Source organism: Leguminivora glycinivorella, chromosome 26 (assembly GCF_023078275.1).
Source record: "Leguminivora glycinivorella isolate SPB_JAAS2020 chromosome 26, LegGlyc_1.1, whole genome shotgun sequence".
Taxonomy (NCBI): Eukaryota; Metazoa; Arthropoda; class Insecta; order Lepidoptera; family Tortricidae; genus Leguminivora; species Leguminivora glycinivorella.
The window spans coordinates 3,943,472-3,963,491 of NC_062996.1; the positions used below are offsets into that span (position 1 = coordinate 3,943,472).

Consider the following 20,020-nt stretch of genomic DNA (forward strand, 5'->3'; position numbering starts at 1 on the left):
TGCTGCGAAAACTCTCCTCTTGAGCTTAGAAAGGGCGCAACGTGCAGTCTTAAAAGTAATTTATAGAAAACCCTTCAGGTATCCCACTATTGATCTTTACAGGGAGAGTAAAGTATTGTCAGTGAGAAGTTTGTTTATTCGCCAAGTCATTATTAAAAAACATAAGTCTATCACATTTGATAAGAGTCTCTTAAATAATACGAATAGACGGCGAGTCCGTGTTTGTGATGTAAAAAAATTTCGCCTTGCAGTTGCTGGACGCCATGTTGACTATATTGGTTCTAAATTGTACAATAAGGTTAACGAACTTATTGATATATACGCTCTTACACTAAGAGAATGTAAGCAGAAAGTCACTGATTTTCTACAAACGTTAACCTATGACGAGATTGAGAATTATGTAGCAATTGTAGCATATCATTAACATCACACGACCCTCTTCACTACCCACTTTTACATTTTAACTCACATTCTCCTGTTTTAAATATTGTAGCATGCATAAGTGTTAATTATTTGTTATTTCAGTATTTTATTTTTCTTGCTTTTCCTTCTTCTTTCATTTCTTGTTATTTTTTGTATGTTTTTATTCTGTTATCAGTTCTGTTGTAATTACCTATATGCTTGTACTTAGTCTTTAAGTACATGATAGTGTAGGTGTAGTATTTTTTCTCCGGGGTGAGAGCCTGGTGATCTGTAATACAGGTCTAAACCTAGTTCAGACTCCAGTCTCTCACAAAGGATTTTCAACAACTTGATTCACCTATTAAATTGTTAATTTAGTTAATTTTAGTGTAAAATTCGGAATCCTTTGTGAGCTGATAAATAAACATTTTTTTATTTATTTATTTATTTAACATTATCTAAGTGATCGGCCACACCAGAGCGTCGCGTGTCTCGGGACGCGCAACGGGCGTCCCTAACAACCATCATCAACAATTTTCTACTCTGCCCGCATGAGTATTAACATGAGTTATTAAACTGGCTTCATCGAAGAATAAAGATTCGCATATCTCGCACTCGTACGACTCCTCTCCGGAGTGGATCCTCTTGTGTCTGTCTAACTCCGACTGTGATGGAAACTGGTTCTTACATTCTTCACAAGTGTATGGCTTCACTCCAATATGCCTATCTGAACTATTTCCATCATATGTATGTTTGTTACTTTTTTCATTATTCGGCTGAGTTGTTTCATGATTTTCTGTAGCCCCTTTTCGTGTTAAATGCATGTCATAGGCTAAACCTTTATATGACATGGCTCCATCGTGGGCTCTTTTTCTATGTGTATCTAAATAAACTTTTCTTGTAAACCCTTCATTACATTCCTCACAACCGTATGGTTTCATTCCTCTTTTTTTTTGTGCTGTATGTGCTTTGACACCACGGTGAGTTATCTCATGACGTTTTAAAGTCGACTTTAGTGCAAACCCCTTGTTACAAACCTTACATACATGTGGCTTCACTCCACTGTGAGTAGTCTCATGACTTTTTAAATTAGATGTAGATGTAAACCCCTTGTTACAAACCCTACATACATATGGCTTCACTCCACTGTGAGTACGCTCATGATATTTTAAACTGTATTTTTGAGTAAATCGCTTGTTACAAATATTACATACATATGCCGTCACTCCACTGTGAGTATTCTCATGATATTTTAAACCCCCTTTTTGTGTAAACTGCTTGTTACATACCTTACATGCATATGGCTTCACTCCTCTGTGAGTATTTTCATGACTTTCTAAATGCCCTGTAGATCTAAACCGCTTGTTACATACCTTACATGCATATGGCTTCACTCCTCTGTGAGTATTTTCATGATATTTTAAGTTCCTTTTATGAATAAACCGCTTGTTACAAACCTTACATACATATGGCTTCACTCCACTGTGAGTATTCTCATGATATTTTAAGTTCCTTTTATGAATAAACCGCTTGTTACAAACCTTACATACATATGGCTTCACTCCACTGTGAATATTCTCATGATTGTTCAAACTCCCTTTTTTAATAAATCCCTTGTTACAAATTTTACAAATATATGGCTTCACTCCACCGTGAGTTATCTCATGACGTTTTAAATTAAAGCCCCTTTTTGTGTAAACCGCTTGTTACAAACCTTACATACATATGGCTTCACTCCACTGTGAATATTCTCATGAATGTTCAAACTCCCTTTTTGAGCAAACCCCTTGTTACAAACTTTACAAATATATGGCTTCACTCCACCGTGAGTTATCTCATGACGTTTTAAAGCCCCTTTTTCTGTAAATCGCTTGTTACAAACCTTACATACATAAGGTTTCACTCTACTGTGATATCTTTCATGTATACGTAAGTAGTGCTTTCGACTAAATCGCTTCATACATTCCTTACATTCGTATAGTTTAACTTCAGTCTGAGTATTCTCATTTGTTTTGACTTTCCCTTTATGTGTAAACAGTTTTAAGGAGGTTTCACTTTTGTTTCTTCGTTCGCAAAGGTTCTGTATATGTGTAATTAATCTAGACTTGTGTGTGAAGTGCGCCTGGCAAGTGTCGCAGGTGTAGGGTTGTGTGCGGGGCTCTCGCTGCACAGTGGCGGGCGGCGGCGCGGGGCACGGCTGGCTCGCGCGCGGGGAGTCGCGGAGGCGCGCGAGCCTCACGCAGCAAGCCATCGCGAGCTGCTGTCTGGCGCGCAAGGACACTGACGGCGCCGGCTCCGGGTCCGCTCCAGCCGCGCCGACTAATGCTACTGAAACAAAAGCATGTCTGGATTTGAGTCGACGCCGAGTTTGGTTAGACGGTTGGACGACAGCGGCGGCGGGCGGCGAGGCTGCGCCGTGTCAAGTCCGCATATACAGGAAGTGGCTGGTTAGGAGAGCCAAGCGAAACCTTTCGATGTAGACCACAAGAAGGGAACGTATGATGGACTGAGGCAAGGTTTAACGAATTTTAAGGCTGGTAAGGTTTATTAGCAATGAAATTGAACAGTTATGTATGGTAGTCTGTAATGTATTCATGTAAATATTTCAGTGTGGAAGCCTTATACGGGCGATAAATTACAAACAGAAACATTACATATAGAGACACTAGTTGTACCCGCGGCTTCGCCCGCGTACTAAAAGTATTCTTATTCAAACGTATACAAAAATTAAGATTTTCATTTGGATCCGTAGGTTTTTCTGTAGGTACATTTGTCTGCGATTATTTCGATGACACATATATTACTACTACTATTGTTTTTTAAAAAATGAATGCAATGATTGCAGAAATGTTACACATTCGACCACAGCGTAGGTAGGTGAGGTATGAGTAGGGGAGACCTTCATAAACAACCCACATAGCCCGTATTCCGACACTATGGTCGGTGGGTAAAATGTACCTACTTAATTCGCTTACAATTTTGCTTATATTTATTGCAAACGTAAAATTATAAAAAGCAAGCAAACAACTATCTTCTTTCAGCACACTGAATGTAATAGTTATTAGGAATGCAGGAGGACACTCGCCGATGCCTACCTACCTACTAATCCCTTCCCACTGAGTCACCTGCTTTTTGCACTATCTAGATACCGATTGCCGACCGATTATTTATTTATTTATACACCGTGTCGTTTTTGTTTTCCGTTAAATTCGACACGTAGCTAGGTTAATTATCAGGGACCACCCTTTAAGTTAAATTCGCAAAAAAAAATCATTTTCATATATAAATCAAAATAAATGAATTTGTTAGTGTGTGAGACCCTTAAGACATTCAAGTTAGTGTCAAGTGATTGACGACATATGTCAAAACAAATTACATTAGGAATTGGTAAAAGTTGTCACACACGTGTTCAGTAATTATCTTTATTTTTGAATAAATCGATAACCGTAAGAGTTAAGACGCTAGTTTCTTAGAGAAATTAATTGTATTTGATCCAAAGAACCTCCCCTTAAAGTTAACGGAATTCAATAAAAACAGGGTGTATAAACTTTATTGCACAAATAAAACAAAACTGTACAATTGGCGGACTTAATGCCTAATGGCATTCTCTACCAGTCAACCATCGGGCTAAACAGAGACATAGAAAAATCCCTATCCGTCTCGTCCCGTCCCTCTCCTGAATCAGAAGTAAACATAAAAACGAAACCCATAAGGCTACTTTAGATATTTAAACCCCATTGCACCACAACAGGGGAAAAGGTACTTCACTTCCGTATCGTTAGATTTTAAAAGCGTTGTATTTACCCTGATCAGCGACCCGATAAACTATAAAGACGATACCTACATAGATTTTTTGAGATTATCATCCCCCTTTCACCCTTTTAGGGGTACCTTTTCAAGAAACCTGAAACACGTATTTAGTTAATTTAGTCATGTCTTTAGGAATCCTCCTGTGAAGTTCCGAATAAAACAGTCAAACTAATTTTGTTTCCCCATACAAACTTATAACCCCCATTTGACCCCCTTAGGAGGTGAATTTTGAAAAATTCTTTCTTAGGGCTCCTCTACACTATATAAATAACCTACGTGTCAAATTTGAAATCTCTAGGACCAGCGGTTTCGGCTGTGCGTTGATATGTCAGTCAGTCAGTTTCTTCTTTTATATACAGGGTGGGCCAATAATTTTTGCAAATAGCAAGACTGAATTTTTTTTTAACTATCAGAGCTAGAGGCGGGAAAATGGCGGGAAACCATGTGTCACTAAGTGCAGTTTTTTTTTAAATGGAGCGTTTCTCGGGAAAACAGTGTGCTTTTTGTGTTAAGCAGTTTTATAAAAACGACGGTTTCTATGTGACTGGTCAAATATGTATGTAATTGGTCCGTATTTCTTTGAAAATAATGAAGGAAAAAACGTAACTGTCAATTCAGTGGAATATGTGAAGATGTTGCAAGAATGTTTGGGACCACAGTTGAAAGAATTTCAAGGATACAATAGCAGGACATGGATGCAACAAGAAGGAGCAACGTGCCATACGTCAAACATGAGTTTACCCATAGTCAAATAAATGTTTCCGAACAAATTGATTTCTCGCAGAGGTGACATCCATGGCCGCCGAGGAGCCCCGATCTCACACCTTGCGATTTTTTCCTGTGGGGATATCTTAAGAGTCGAGTTTACGTTAACAAACCAACGACTATACCTCAATTAAAGCAAAACATTCGGGATGAGATATCCGCGATACCCCGCAGCATGTGCCAGCGAGTTTTTCAAAGTTTGCGTAGCCGATTGCAAGAGTGCCAACGACGAGACGGAGGTCATCTAGATGACGTAATTTTTAAAAAATAAATTGCATTTCATTGTTATTATGTTGAATAAATTAGATTTTAAATAACACATATAGTTTCATTTCTATCGATGTTTCAAATATGCAAGAATTTCTGGCCCACCCTGTATTTAGATAGATATAATTTATTAGTGTTACCATTAATCATGAGGTGTTTTTCAGTTAGTTTTCACAGCATAATTAATTTTTGGAAAATTTATCAACAGCAATGTAATGTAAATATGTTTGCGATAACAGTTAATGACATAACATAAGCGATATGAGCTTTTAAAAGAACCTAACAGTCAACGAGCGTTAACGCGTGTGTGTCTCCGATACAAGGCAGGCTGCATTATTTTATTAGAATTACACACTGTCTTTGGGTCTAGCTTGATTTATATATAAATAAATAATAAATATTGGAGACACTTTACACAGATCAACTTTATAGCCCCAAACTAAGCAAAGCATGTACTATGGGTGCTAAGCGACGATATACATACTTAAATAGATAATTAAGTACCTACGTATATATACATAGAAAACATCCATGACTCAGGAACAAATATCTGTGCTCAAAACACAACTAAATGCCCTTACTGGGATTCAAACTTGGGTCACTACCGACTGAGCCAGACCGGTCGTCAAATATAAATAAAGCTATGGGTGGTCCTGTCTGAAATAATGATCTGATAGACATAGTTTCATCTTATTTTTTTCAAGTCTTATTTGGCTGTACTATGTAGCAATGGCAATAGACTTCACTCAAGATGAAGAGACAGGGTTCCGATACTGGCTGTGGCAGGAGTAATGACTAACCCAAGCTCTTTCATGCGGCACATGGAAAAAAATAAGTTGGCTCCATTCTGATATTTCTTTTAGCGGTCTCAAGTTTTATCACTTACCCGACACCGGCTCGTCACCGGCCACATCTCCATACTCCGTTTCTGACTCCACTATTAATTCTTCTTCTAGAACAAACAAACACAATACACTCAATGTACTTGATAACCGCAAAACTTATTGACACATTTATTTATATACTTTTAATCATGTGAAAGATAATAGATTTTTAGAAAATTCCCACCTCATGCAGGACCTGAACTTGTGGCCTTGCGAGTGCAATTTGTGCCACCAGAGCAATTTTATTTAAAATTATCAAAAAATATTCTATGATCAATATGTAGGTCACTACAAAAAGTCAAGAATAGCTGACAAACAATGTCCTTGGAACGACTTGTAGACAGGACCTCAAGCTTTGCAAGCATTGTCGCCTCCAACTAGGCTAAAACACCTTCTTAATTTTGCTAATTAAACTCATTAACTCTTTTGTTGTTATGAAACAGAATACAATTTAACAGGTATAAATATGACTAGCTAACTTTTAACATGCGCCTCTTGTTGCAGCCCCGCCTGCAGCTCCGCCTGAGTACGCAGCACTTGCAGCTTGAAGTCACTTGCATCTTGCAGGCGGCCCACGCACACCGAGCAGATCCCATAAGAGTCTTCACTGCTCAGTGCCACCTGCAACCATTAGGTTTAACTGACATATGTAAAGTTACTAGCAAACGTAATTGTTTCCATCCAACAAACTAACTCTACAATTGATTCTAATTTAGAAGTTAAACCAACAGTATAATAAACAGGGTTCGACGATATTTATATCAATGGATGTATATCAATAATCAAGATATATATATAGGATATATATCCAGCTGGGTTTGACGATATATATCAATGGATATAAATATCTGAAGTATATCACGTTTTTATAAATATTGCAATACAAAAGTGGTTTTAAAAAAATATAACATTGTTAAAAATACAGTTTTTTTTTGTGTTTGTTACTGTGTTCTACTAGATGTTTGTTATTAGTAGATTTCTCCTTGTCTAAAGTAGTATTCATAAATAATTCAACAAAATAATAATATGCCCTCCATACAAATTGGATATATATCAAAGTTGATATATATATCCGATATTTATTATATTTATCAGATATTTTCGAACCCTGATAATAAAATTGAACATCTTCTTAGTGTATCATGTAATTCATTCATTAGTCATAGAGATTGTTTTGCTATCTCAATTATATCTTGTCATATGTTTTTGGTTTACTTTACACTTTTTCAGCAACCATCACTAATTAGGATTTCTGATGGTAGAGTATCATTATTTAAAATAAAAAATAAACAATTATTAGAAGAAATAACATACGATTTTACTATATCCATGGTCCCACACTAGGCGAGGCCTGTGTTGTGGTGACCGTTCTACAGAAATTTCTACATAATATATTTAGGGGCATCCTATCCTTTAGACAATTATTACATTACAATAGAAAAAGCCTGTGTGGTGACGGGTTAAGAATTTCACCACCCCCTTTTTTCCCGTGGGTGTCGTAGAAGGCGACTATGGGATATGGGTTAAATTGTGGTGTAGGCGAGAGGCTGGCAACCTGTCACTGCAATGCCACAGTTTCGTTTTCTTTTAACCCCTTATTTGCCAAGAGTAGCCCTGAAGCTTTAGTAGTTTTATGTGCTCTGCCTAGCCCTTTATGGGATACAGGCGTGATTGTATGTATGTATGTATGTACAATAGAAAAAGAAGCAAAAATGTGAAAATAAAATAAACATGCAAAGTTCATACTAAACTAAAGATTTAATACAAAATAGTATTATTTTCTATTTACAGTATTAAGTATTTTTATTTTAAATCTGACGTACGATACACACACACACACTCTCGCTGTGTGAGCGTATGTGTAGGTATCTGTTGTATGGGTGTGTGTTTGTGTGTCAGTGATTGTATTTGTAATTGTACGAGCTACCTTAGGGGATTTGGATCAACATATTCACCATTATACTCTCTTCAGCTCTGTAACAAGAAATTCTGCGCAATTCGCTATTGTTTTATAGGTAACATTGAGGCGCCAAATCGTATATGTGATTTCATACAAAATATAATTTCATTTAAAATAGGCTTGTGTCGTTCACAAACTATGAACTGTTAGGAATAAAATCCCATCAATGACCTGAGAATCGGTCTTTGCTCATTTAGTTCAGTATAGGATCGGCGAGCGCGAGCGGTTTGGATCGAGAACGAGTGTGTGACTGCACCGACCGAGAATAGAGCTACTTAGCAGACCAACAAAAAACGTCAATTTTCATATTAAACTTGGGTTACTTACAACCTTTCGGCCCGGAATTTTACTGTCTGTGGACTATTCGTATCATTTTGACACTATTCGGTCCCATTTGTTCTGATCTTTCCGACCGCAGTGGTTGCTGGTCTGGCTGAACTAAATGAGCAAAAGACCTAAAAGAGCGAACTAGTTCGTGGAAGAGATTGAACGAGATCGGAGCGTTCCGATCAAAGAACGAAACGGCACAAGCCTAATTTAAAAACTCTAACTTTACACAATCTCAATACAAAGTAGATTGTGTAAAGTTAAGAAAATAAAGTGTATATTTGTACGTGTTATTCAACAAAACTACACCCAAATCACTTCAACAAACTTACGTGAATGCCGAAGCATTCTCGGAGCATGTGGGCGTAGACCTCGGTCGCGCCGAGCCGGGTGTACGGCGCCTGCAGCTCCTTGTCCGCGGCGCGCAGCTGGCAGCAGCCACACGGGGTCAGCGGCCCCATCACCAACAAATATACGTTCAAAACAATAGAATCAACACGCCGATCCCATGTAATTGCAACCCACACCACTCGCGTTACTAATATGAAATGACACTAATGACAGTGACGTTTTATTTTTTTAACACTAGGGATGTGGGATGTCTGATGAGCAGTATCGGTTTTTAGCGGCTAGCTATACGGAACTTCGAGAATCAAATCAATATACGTACAACCTGGCAAAGAACTCTTCGTGCCAGACTGTACTGTACCTTTGATAGAATTACTATTTCACAAGTAGGTATGGCTTTTATTTATTTATTTAAACTTTATTGCACAAATTATCAATAAAAAGTACAAATAGCGGACTTAACGCCTTAAGGCATTCTCTACCAGTCAACCATTGGGCAAAACAGAGATAGTTAGTTTGGTGCACAATATTATAGAGTCAGTATGAGATTGTAATGATTAATTAAATAGAAAAGAAAGAAAGAAAGAAAGAAAGAAAGAAAATATTTATTTGGCATACAGATACATAATAAAAACAAGTACATAATACTTAATAACTAGTACACCAAATAGGATGCCACTCAGCGAATACCGTGTCTTATAGACGCGGCACTGGTTTTCAGGGCAAATACAAGTCGATACCTACTATTATAAAATAAACCTACATATATATTAGTATAATACAAATATATAAATAAAATACACATACATAAATAAATAAATGTACCTAGTGCGAGATATCAAGTAGAATTTAATTTCGAATGCTTGCAAATAAGTGCTTACGCAACTTGCTTTTAAAAGAGAGTTTACTCTGAGCTTGCCTGATAGGCAGAGGGAGGGCATTCCATAGACGAATCGCCTGACAGCTGAAAGAGTTGGACAAGAATCCAGTGCGATGAGGGAGGACAGCCAGTTTCAGCACACGAGAAGGACGCAGCTCACAACCCGGCCGAGCCACTACGAACTGAAAGTTGGTCCTGAGATAATTGGGCGCAGCTGGGTCAAATAGGATCGAATAAAGAGCACACAAGATTCGCAATGACCTACGTTCACGAATTGGGAGCCAATTAAGTTTACGGCGAAAGGCGGAGACATGGTCATATTTGCGAAGATTAAAAACGAATCTTATACAGTTATTTAGGAGACGATCAAGCTTGGACAGCGAGGCTTGTGTAATGTTGGTGCAACATACATCAGCGTAGTCAATAATTGGCAGTATCAGCGACTGTACGAGAAGCGTTTTAGTGCTGACCGGTAAAAAATGTTTGTGTCGGTAAAGCGCCCGTAATATGTTTGTCACCTTCTTACTAATGTCTGTTACGAGAGGCTCCCATGTCAAACCACTGTCAATAATGAGACCGAGATTTTTAACCTGTGTTGACAGAGGGATCAACGTGTTCTCGAAGAGGATCGGTGAAATATGAGCCAGATCTGTTGACGCAAGCAAGCGGGGGCTTCCCAAAACAATCGCTTGGCATTTAGTGGGGTTAACGGCAATTCCGAAATCACGGGACCAAATAGAGATGCGATTAAGATTATCGTTTATTTTGGAGATTGCACACCCGATATCATTAATACTCGCTTGCGTATAGAGTTGCAAGTCAACAGCATACAGGTGGTAAGAACAGCTAAGGCTACGTGTAACGGAGAACAGAAGAGGAGACAATATACCACCCTGTGGGACACCAGAGGTCAGCTCCAGCCAGTCAGAAAAACACTGACCAGAGCGGACCGTCTGCCGTCGGTTTTTGAGGTAGGAAGAGAACCACTCTGCCACCGATGATGAGATATTCAATTGTTTGAGAGTTGCAAGTAGAAGATCATGATCAACTGCATTAAAGGCGTTGGAAAAATCTATTAAAACTAATACAGTCACCATGGAGTTTTCCATACCATGCCTTACATCCTCAACTACCTTAAGCAAAGCTGTCGAGGTACTGTGGCCAGGTCGAAAACCAGATTGAAAAGGCGACAGTAGCTGGTTGGAGTAGATGTGGGCAGATAATTGTTTATGAACCACTGCTTCCAGGATTTTTGACATGAACGGAAGAATTGATATAGGCCGAAAGTCTTTAAGAGGGCTTTCGTGTTAAAAATTGTGAAATCGCAACCGAGCGCTCGATCATACCGTGTGTGGTATCAAATTAAAGGGCTTTGCGAGTAGTTTATAAATATATATCACATTATAGGACTTTTTCTACTTGGTCTAACAAAATATGAGAAAATGTCCAAAAGTGGTAATAATTGTACCGGTGAAGGCTCGTTTTCAAAAAATTGGCAAAAATCAATAATAGCAGTTTATAATCACTAAGGCATAACAGCAATTTAAGTAAACGTTGCAGATTAATTTAGTACAAAACTTACTTCGATGTGATGTAGATTTTCAAAGAAATTGTCACTTAATTTTAGGTAATTTCTGAAAAAATTGAATTCGCCTTAGGCTAGTTTACTCTTTTTCAAAAACTTAAAATAAAAATCTAGTCTGAAATGATTGTGGTACAGGATATACGAATTATAAATTTACCCGTTTTAATATTAAAAATTGTCCAAATTTTACAAATAAGATCGACTGATTCAGCTCTATACGTGCGTTTTTCTAAACGTGCATTAGAGAAAAATTCATAATTAATTTAGTGAGTTAGTTTTCAAAAATCCAGTCTTATAAAAATCAAGACAATAAGATGCTCTAACTGGAACTTGAATTAAATAAATCTATTGGATAACGGAAAGTGTAGTATTTCACCGACTAAAACTATCAATTTTACATTATTTTGACGTATTTTTTGAAAGCAGCCTTAAGCGAAACGGGACTAGAAATTTTGGGCAAAAGGGATAACATGGGCATTCCGCCATATTGACGGAAAAACCCCACTGAACATAGAAGAGTTAATGAGAGAAGTGATAACCGGGAGAATACATTCTAAGATGCAGATAACCATTAACCTACTCAAGTCGTCATTGCCAACTGCATTAGCTTTTTAACTAAATAACAAAAAAATCTATGATGTTTCAAATTCTAAACAAAATAATTAGTAGGATTACGGTACCAGTGCGAAAGAGAGCAAGTTAGTAACGAGTGGCGATAAATTAAAACACGACAGATGGAAATGTATTATATATGTATTGACAAGAGCTACGAATGCACTCTTCACACGTGTATCGTACGTTTTTTTAAAGTACTTATGGCCTTAAGAAGTTGCGACCTGGGTCCCATTTCTCGAAGCTACAAGTCAATGTCTAATATGCTTAGACTATATACCTATGATACATCAATGTCTAATATGACAAGTTGGACAGAGACTTCCGCTTGTAACTTTCAGTTTTGAGTTTCAGGGGCCAATTTCTCGAAGCTACAAGTTACAATTTACAAGTGGTTGTCAATGTCTAATATATATGTATGTCGACGAGTTAGCTGGTATCGCAACTCGTACTAGATTTAAGGGTCAATTAATTACTTTCTGAGCAGAGCAGCGCCATCTATGGTAACCTGCATTGATTTCTTGCCAATTGATTTTATCGCCATCTACCGGTGACCGCTAGAAACGCCAAGCGGTAAGCTTGGGTGTGGTCGATGCAGAGCTAGCGCTGGTAATTCGTTAGGTTGGCAAACCGGACAAAGGGGAAGTGTCAGGTAGGCCAACCGTCGAATGGTCCCCTCCACGTGGTCGTCCCGGATGACGACGGCAACGACATTCGGGTCGTGACGATCGTGGCGAGTGCACGCTAAGCTAGCTCTGTGACGAACGCACCGCGTTTCTTAGAATAAAATTGTGTCTACTTAAATTCTAATCCGCTTACATCTAAGTAATCATAGTTGATTTTTGTATTGTTTGAATTGGAATCTAATTATAAAAATCTTATCCAACGTTACCAAGTTTTATTTTGGAATTCGTTTCGGTTTTTATCGAAAAATAGTTGTGTGCCTAAAATGGATGAAATCGATAATAATGGGAACCCAGACGGGGACCCGACATCCGAAGTGGTGGGATCCAATCGCCCGCAATCTCCGCGCCTGCCGGCAAGACGAAGTGGTGATCAAAAGTGGCGGCTATTGATGGAACAGCAGAATCGGAATTTCTTAGCTCTATTGGAAACTTTGAACAAGCCGCAACAGTCAACATCAAAGGAAATTCGTCTGCCAGAATTTGATCCTGACAAACCAGATGTCGACGCACGAGCCTGGGTATCCACCGCCGGCATGTGCATCGATGATCCACAATGCCAAGGAACACCTTTAATGATGGCACTGAGTCGAGCGCTTAAGAAGCAAGCGTCCACCTGGCTTGCCACCGTCGCCTTCCCAGGAATGAAATGGAGCGACTTCAAAGAACTTTTTATTACAAGGTATGACTCATGTGAAACAGCAGCTGCTTTCTTAATTAATCTGAATTCGAAGAAACCAGACGAAAAAGAATGCCTCGCTTCCTACGCATCCGGTTTAATGTCGTCACTTATGTCAAGATGGAAAGGACTTACTACCGAGCAAATAGCCATCGCTACTGTTTTGAATCACTTATCACGTTTTGAGCCACGTGTTCAACGGTTGTCATTTACAACGGATATCAAGACCCGAAATCAACTACAACAGGAGCTTAAGGCAGTCTCGTTTTTGAAACGGAAATCTTCATCGAATAATGACGACGATGAGCCTGAGCCTAAGAAGAGTCAAATAGCTGGAGTCAACACAAACATTAAGTGCTACTTTTGTGGAAAATTAGGACACAAGTCAAATCAGTGTTTTTCAAAAAGAAAAGAAGAAAACCGACTGAAGATTGACGCTATCAGGAAGGATCCAACTGCAGAGAGGCCAATCACTTGCTTCTCGTGCCGCGAGCAGGGCCACTACGCGAGCAGCTGTCCGAAGAGGAGTGCACCAGGGGAGAGCAGCACCGAGCCGACAGCCGCCAAGAAGAAACGAGTGGACTTATGCGTCGTTGCTAACCCAACTGGACTCATGCGACTATCCGGTGAGCACTTTTCATTCTGTTATGACTCTGGAGCTGAATGTTCACTAGTCAAAGAATCTGTTGCATGCAAGTTTAGCGGGAAACGACTTCATGACGTTGTGACTATGACTGGTATAGGGCAGACTGACGTAAACTCTACCACACAAATATTGACGATTGTTGAAATCGATGGAATTAGTTTGGAGATTCTGTTTCATGTCTTACCAGACATTTATCTTCGTCATAGTGTACTGGTGGGACGCGAGATATTAGCTCAGGATTTATCTGTTCAAATGACATCTAAAAAATTACAGTTCACTAAGTTGAAAGTAATAGAATCATGCCCAGTCACAGCGAACAGCGCGATAGATTTCGATTCCCTAAATACTGACGTTCCTCTAGATAAACGGGAGTCGCTCATAGAGACATTAAGACCTTTTAAAGCTTCATTTATAACGGGTGTGCCGACTACCCGAGCTGATACAGATCCAATGCAGATCCGCCTTAAGGACCCCCATAAAACCGTGAATCGCCGACCATATAGATTAAGCCCCGAAGAAAGACAGATAGTTCGTAACAAAATAAGCGAGTTACTCAATGCAGGTGTCATCAGACCTAGTGCTTCTCCTTTCGCTAGTCCAATCCTCCTAGTTAAAAAGAAAGACGGCTCTGATAGGATGTGCGTAGACTATCGCGAATTAAATGACAACACAATACCTGACAGGTTTCCGCTGCCCCTTATATCGGACCAAATAGCAAAATTACATGGAGGTCAGTACTTTACCATCTTAGACATGGCTTCAGGGTTTCACCAAATCCCAATCGATCCTGATTCAATTGAGCGTACGGCTTTCGTGACCCCTGAAGGCCAGTTTGAGTACCTCTCCATGCCATTTGGGTTACGCAACGCGCCATCAGTCTTCCAACGAGCCATTATAAAGGCACTAGGTGACCTCGTTAACACTTTTGTTGTCGTTTATATTAGGGTGTTTCATATTTGTATGGGAAAAAAAAAATTGTGATATTTTTTCTGATTTCGCTCGGCTTTCGGTTCTAGCTTATCTTAAACGCCTATATACCAATTTTCAAGTGATTTGGACGTTGTTTAGAGGTCGCACACATGAACAGTTTGAAAAAAAGTCGCTAAAAAGTAATGTTACTCAATTTTATTTTCAAATAAAACAATAGAGTAGTTGTAACTTATTTGAAAGTAAAACTAAACTTAAAATACAACAGTTGTAACATCCATTCTTCATAAAATAAGTCATCATCATCATCATTTAGCTTACATGTGTAAGCCGCAACCTTATCTTTTGTTCGCAAGTAGTAACGCATTTTCTGTGATGTTCGACGACTTTCAGCGAGAACCGTTTTGCTCTTCATCTTTGACTGGAGCGTTAATTTTTTTATTAAATATATAGGTATACTTACTCTTCTTTGCGGTATGATAGACTATTGTTAGACTATCGACCAAGTCTGGTGTTAGGGCTACAATAATCGCTAACATCCTGAACATTAAATAGTTCTAAGATAAAAATCAAAAATGTAAGTAGGGTCTATATCCCGATCAATATACTTAAGTCAAAGAACGATCTTGTTTTCTTCTTTGTCGTCACACTCTTGGCAGAGTGGTCGTGGCCGTCACATCAGGGGTGGTAGCAAGCTTAACAATGCATCGACATTCCTTACGCATTCGTAGAGTGGGCCACTAAGTGCAGCCTTGACTTGGCTGGTCCATCGCATCTGAACCTTCTGCAGGATACTCTTAGCTTTCTTCTGCAGCACCACATTTCTAGGAAATCTATCTTCTTTTCCCTTGAAGTCCACGTCTCAGCACCGTAAAGAAATATGGGAAAGTTGGGAGATACTAATGCCCTGACAAGTCGCATTTTAGTGGCATTTGTGATGAAGATTCTCCATATTTTGCCGAGCCGGTCCATGGCGGACCAGGCCACGGACCGGCCTGGTCGGCTACGGAGCCGAATGGCATTTCTCCGACGCCAAACGAAAGCGATACGCCGCTGGCTCTGTCGCGCCAATACGCAAGTGCGATAGAGATAGATATCTACTAGCGCTTCGTTTCGTGAGCGTTTCGTGAGCGATTGTGCCATTCGGCTAGCCACCCTGATGATAGCCAATGTACCGCTTGATATCATCCACCTATCCTCTTATCAGTGCCCCGAGAGGGCCGAGAGACCACTGCTTCATGCCAAAAACAGGACAAAAAACTAAAAAAAACTTGTTCCTTAGAAGGAAGTCGAGCGTCCAAAAAAATACCATAAGAAACCTTGCCTAGAAACTAAATGCCACGTCAACTAGTATTTTTTTTTAAAAGAACTTGCTTCAATATAAAAACTTTTCATTAAAATCACTTTTAAACCACCTACTACAAAAAGTGACATAAATTTTGTTTCTAGCCTTTCCTGCGCCCATACTAACTTCTTCAGACAAAAGTTGCCACAGTGTGCGACCTCTAAATATTGTCCGATTTCCCTGATTTTTGGTATATGGGCTCTGTATAGGTGTAGAAACAAGAAGAAAAGCGAAGTCAAAGATAAATCAAAATTTTGGAAAAATGAAACACCCTAGTTTATATGGACGACGTCTTAATTGTTGCGGATAGTGCAGATCAGGCCATTGAACGCCTCGAAATAGTCCTGAAAACTCTCACTGAAAAAGGTTTTTCTCTTAACATCAAGAAATGTCAATTTCTTAAAAAAAAGGTAGAGTACCTAGGGTTCGAAGTTTGTCAAGGTGAGGTGCGTCCAAATCCTCGTAAGATCCAGGCATTAACAGCTCTTCCACCACCCGAAACCGTAAGACAACTGCGGCAGTTCATCGGACTAGCGTCTTATTTTCGCCAATTTGTACCTCAGTTCTCCCAAATTATGGCACCCCTTTATGCCCTTACCGCACAAGGCAGTGGCAAACTTAATTGGCAGCAGGACCACGAGGAGGTAAGACAGCGTATAATTAAAAGCCTTACAAACGAGCAGGTGCTGATGATCTTTGACCCCAGTTTAGACGTAGAACTGCATACCGACGCAAGCGCTATAGGGTACGGTGCCGTTCTAATGCAGAGAAAAGAAGGTAAGTTGCGCGCAATTGCCTATTTTAGCAAGCGCACATCGGCCGCGGAGTCAATGTATCATTCATACGAATTGGAAACTCTCGCGGTCGTCAATGCCGTAAAACACTTCAGGCACTTTTTGCATGGCCGCAAATTTTTAGTTGTCACGGATTGCAGCTCCCTTCGTGCCACTAGGAAGAAGCTCGACTTAACACCAAGAGTTCATAGGTGGTGGGCATTCCTTCAAAGCTTCGACTTCGACATCGTTCATGTAGACGGTAAGCGCATGTCTCATGCAGACTTTTTCTCAAGAAACCCGCTGCCTGATGATCCTACAGTTGAGGTTGAAAAAACCGAGATAAAGCGGATTGACGTCACTGAAATATCCGACAACTGGCTTCTTGCTGAACAATACCAGGACGCCGAGTTAAGCAAGATTATAGCCGACCTGCAGGAAAATAGGCTGCCTGAAAACATTGCAAAAACTTATGAGCTGCGGGCTCGTATATTACATCGAAAAATACAACGCCGAGGTAAGACCCGCTCCTTACCAATTATACCTCGTTCCCTCCGATGGACAATTATCAACAACGTGCATGAAAGCCTTATGCATCTAGGATGGCAAAAGACACTGGAAAAGGTTTTCGAATTATACTGGTTCGAAAACATGCCTAGGTATGTTAAAAAGCTTGTCACAAATTGCGTGACGTGCAAGGTTTCCAAGTCTCACTCTGGCAAAGTGCAAGCAGAAATGCATCCAATCGCAAAAATAGGTATCCCTTGGCACACAATACATATTGATGCAACTGGGAAACTAAGCGGCCGAAACAACAAAAAAGAGTACGTATTTGTTTTAATAGATGCGTTTACTAAATATGTCTTGCTTCATCACACCCTGCATATAGATGCTGTCAATAGCATTAAAGCGCTCAAAGCTAGCGTTTCCTTATTTGGTGCACCGATGCGCGTCATTGCAGATCAAGGTCGTTGTTTCGCTAGTAAAGAATTTAAGGAGTATTGTGACAAACATAGTATCAAACTACATCTGATCGCGACAGGAAGTGCTAGAGCTAACGGTCAGGTAGAAAGCGTAATGGGGACTCTAAAAAATATGCTCACATCGGCAGAGGCAACCGGTCGTTCTTGGCAGGACGCTCTATCCGATATACAACTCGCAATAAACTGCACTCATAATCGCGTCACTAAGTGTAGTCCACTAGAACTCTTCATTGGTAAAGTTGCTAGACCTTTGTCTGTAGCACCAGTCGATGAAACAGAAATTGAAGTTGACATAGAAGAAGTAAGGAGTCAAGCGTTGGAAAACATAGAGAAAGGAGCTGCTTATGACAAGGCCCGGTTCGATAAAACAAAAGCAAATTTCACTCCATTTGCCATTGGTGATTTTGTTCTTCTCCAAAATGAAGAACGAAATCAGACAAAACTTGACCCGAAATATAAAGGCCCCTTTCAAATCATCGAGATTCTAGAAGGTGATCGCTATACCTTAAAAGCCCTGAATTCAAACCGGACCTACAAGTACGCGCATGACAGACTTCGAAAAATGCCAGACAATAGTGTACAAGAAGATGACATTGACAGTAATGATAATGACGATTCCGATGCACAAACAGATTCTTTGTCTTTAGAACTGAATTGAACTTGTATTTATGTTGGTATAGCTAATGTAAGCGTAATTATTTATTGGATATTAAATATTAGCTGGTTGTTATTATCGGTCGCCCTTGGAGGTTGTCCATGAGGTCATGTCGATGACCATCGGTCGCCTCTAGGGGTTGTCCAGGAAAAGCCGGATGGAGGCGAATATCGGTCGTCTTTATGGGTTGTCCATGGGGTTGCCAAGAGGTAACCCATCGGTCGCCTATAGAGATTGTCCAGGAGAAGCCGGATGGAGGCGAATGTCGGTCGTCCTTATGGGTTGTCCACGGGGTTGTCAGCAAGAGCAACCATCGGTCGCCTGTAAGGATTGTCCAGGTGTATTTTTTTGTTATGATCGGTCGCTCTAAGGGATAATTTATTGGCAGTCAAATAGAGATAACCAATAGACGTCCCCAAGAGTTGTCCCAGAGTTACCACATGGAAGCAACTGTAGATTGTTTATGTGTCTTAGTTATTATCTGTTTTACATGTCCCAATGTTATTTTGATGGGTTCTGTAAACTCGGGGACACGGCCATTTTATTTTACATCAAATCACTCTAAAAATGGTCAGGTTGGCCGAGACGTAGAGTGCTTGCTGTTGAAAGTTTGTTTTCTTTTTCAGGTACGTCACACGAGGACGTGTGAGATGTCAAGATGGCCGTGTCGACGAGTTAGCTGGTATCGCAACTCGTACTAGATTTAAGGGTCAATTAATTACTTTCTGAGCAGAGCAGCGCCATCTATGGTAACCTGCATTGATTTCTTGCCAATTGATTTTATCGCCATCTACCGGTGACCGCTAGAAACGCCAAGCGGTAAGCTTGGGTGTGGTCGATGCAGAGCTAGCGCTGGTAATTCGTTAGGTTGGCAAACCGGACAAAGGGGAAGTGTCAGGTAGGCCAACCGTCGAATGGTCCCCTCCACGTGGTCGTCCCGGATGACGACGGCAACGACATTCGGGTCGTGACGATCGTGGCGAGTGCACGCTAAGCTAGCTCTGTGACGAACGCACCGCGTTTCTTAGAATAAAATTGTGTCTACTTAAATTCTAATCCGCTTACATCTAAGTAATCATAGTTGATTTTTGTATTGTTTGAATTGGAATCTAATTATAAAAATCTTATCCAACGTTACCAAGTTTTATTTTGGAATTCGTTTCTGTTTTTATCGAAAAATAGTTGTGTGCCTAAAATGGATGAAATCGATAATAATGGGAACCCAGACGGGGACCCGACATGTATAATATGTTTAAGTTGGAAAGAAACTTTCGGTTGTAACTTTCAGTTTTAAGAAATGGGCCTCTGGTAAGAAATGTTCCATCGGGGCGGTATTTATTTTTTACATTTTCCTTCGTAATTTTTTTTTTTTTCATAACAAAAAAATTATAAAAAATAGTTTTGATATGACCAATTTGAGCTCTTTCTAAAGATACCCCACTTCACCTAGTAACTTGACATTTACAGTTTGCCCCCCTTCCATTATGGC

At 39.8% G+C, this 20,020-nt stretch overlaps 2 protein-coding genes across 2 annotated transcripts; one reads left to right on the plus strand and one right to left on the minus strand.

Moving 5' to 3' along the window:
• Positions 1-232: 232 nt before the first annotated feature.
• On the minus strand, positions 233-9,042 carry LOC125240100 (zinc finger protein 431-like). Its single transcript, XM_048147945.1, has 5 exons — positions 8,748-9,042; positions 6,608-6,749; positions 6,131-6,196; positions 2,103-2,730; positions 233-1,995 (listed from the first exon to the last, which is right to left on the minus strand). Exons 1-5 carry the CDS (start codon positions 8,874-8,876, stop codon positions 930-932), a joined length of 2,031 nt encoding a protein of 676 aa, XP_048003902.1. The 5' UTR covers positions 8,877-9,042; the 3' UTR covers positions 233-929.
• Positions 9,043-12,789: 3,747 nt separating this feature from the next.
• On the plus strand, positions 12,790-19,631 carry LOC125240101. Its single transcript, XM_048147946.1, has 2 exons — positions 12,790-13,828; positions 19,158-19,631. The coding sequence occupies exons 1-2, from the start codon at positions 12,790-12,792 to the stop codon at positions 19,178-19,180; spliced, it is 1,062 nt and encodes a 353-aa protein (XP_048003903.1). The 3' UTR covers positions 19,181-19,631.
• Positions 19,632-20,020: the final 389 nt, after the last annotated feature.

What these genes read in the sequence shown, in the direction of transcription:
- LOC125240100 (XM_048147945.1), bottom strand. Translation starts at nt 8,876, where the DNA reads ATGGGGCCGCTGACCCCGTGTGGCTGCTGCCAGCTGCGCGCCGCGGAC. An exon ending in GAGAATGCTTCGGCATTCAC is followed by an intron (nt 6,750 to 8,747) that starts GTAAGTTTGTTG and finishes TAATGGTTGCAG; the next exon opens with GTGGCACTGAGCAGTGAAGA. An exon ending in TGTAAGGTTTGTAACAAGCG is followed by an intron (nt 1,996 to 2,102) that starts GTTTACACAAAA and finishes TAAAAAAGGGAG; the next exon opens with TTTGAACAATCATGAGAATA.
- LOC125240101 (XM_048147946.1), top strand. Translation starts at nt 12,790, where the DNA reads ATGGATGAAATCGATAATAATGGGAACCCAGACGGGGACCCGACATCC. An exon ending in TGGACTCATGCGACTATCCG is followed by an intron (nt 13,829 to 19,157) that starts GTGAGCACTTTT and finishes TTTCTTTTTCAG; the next exon opens with GTACGTCACACGAGGACGTG.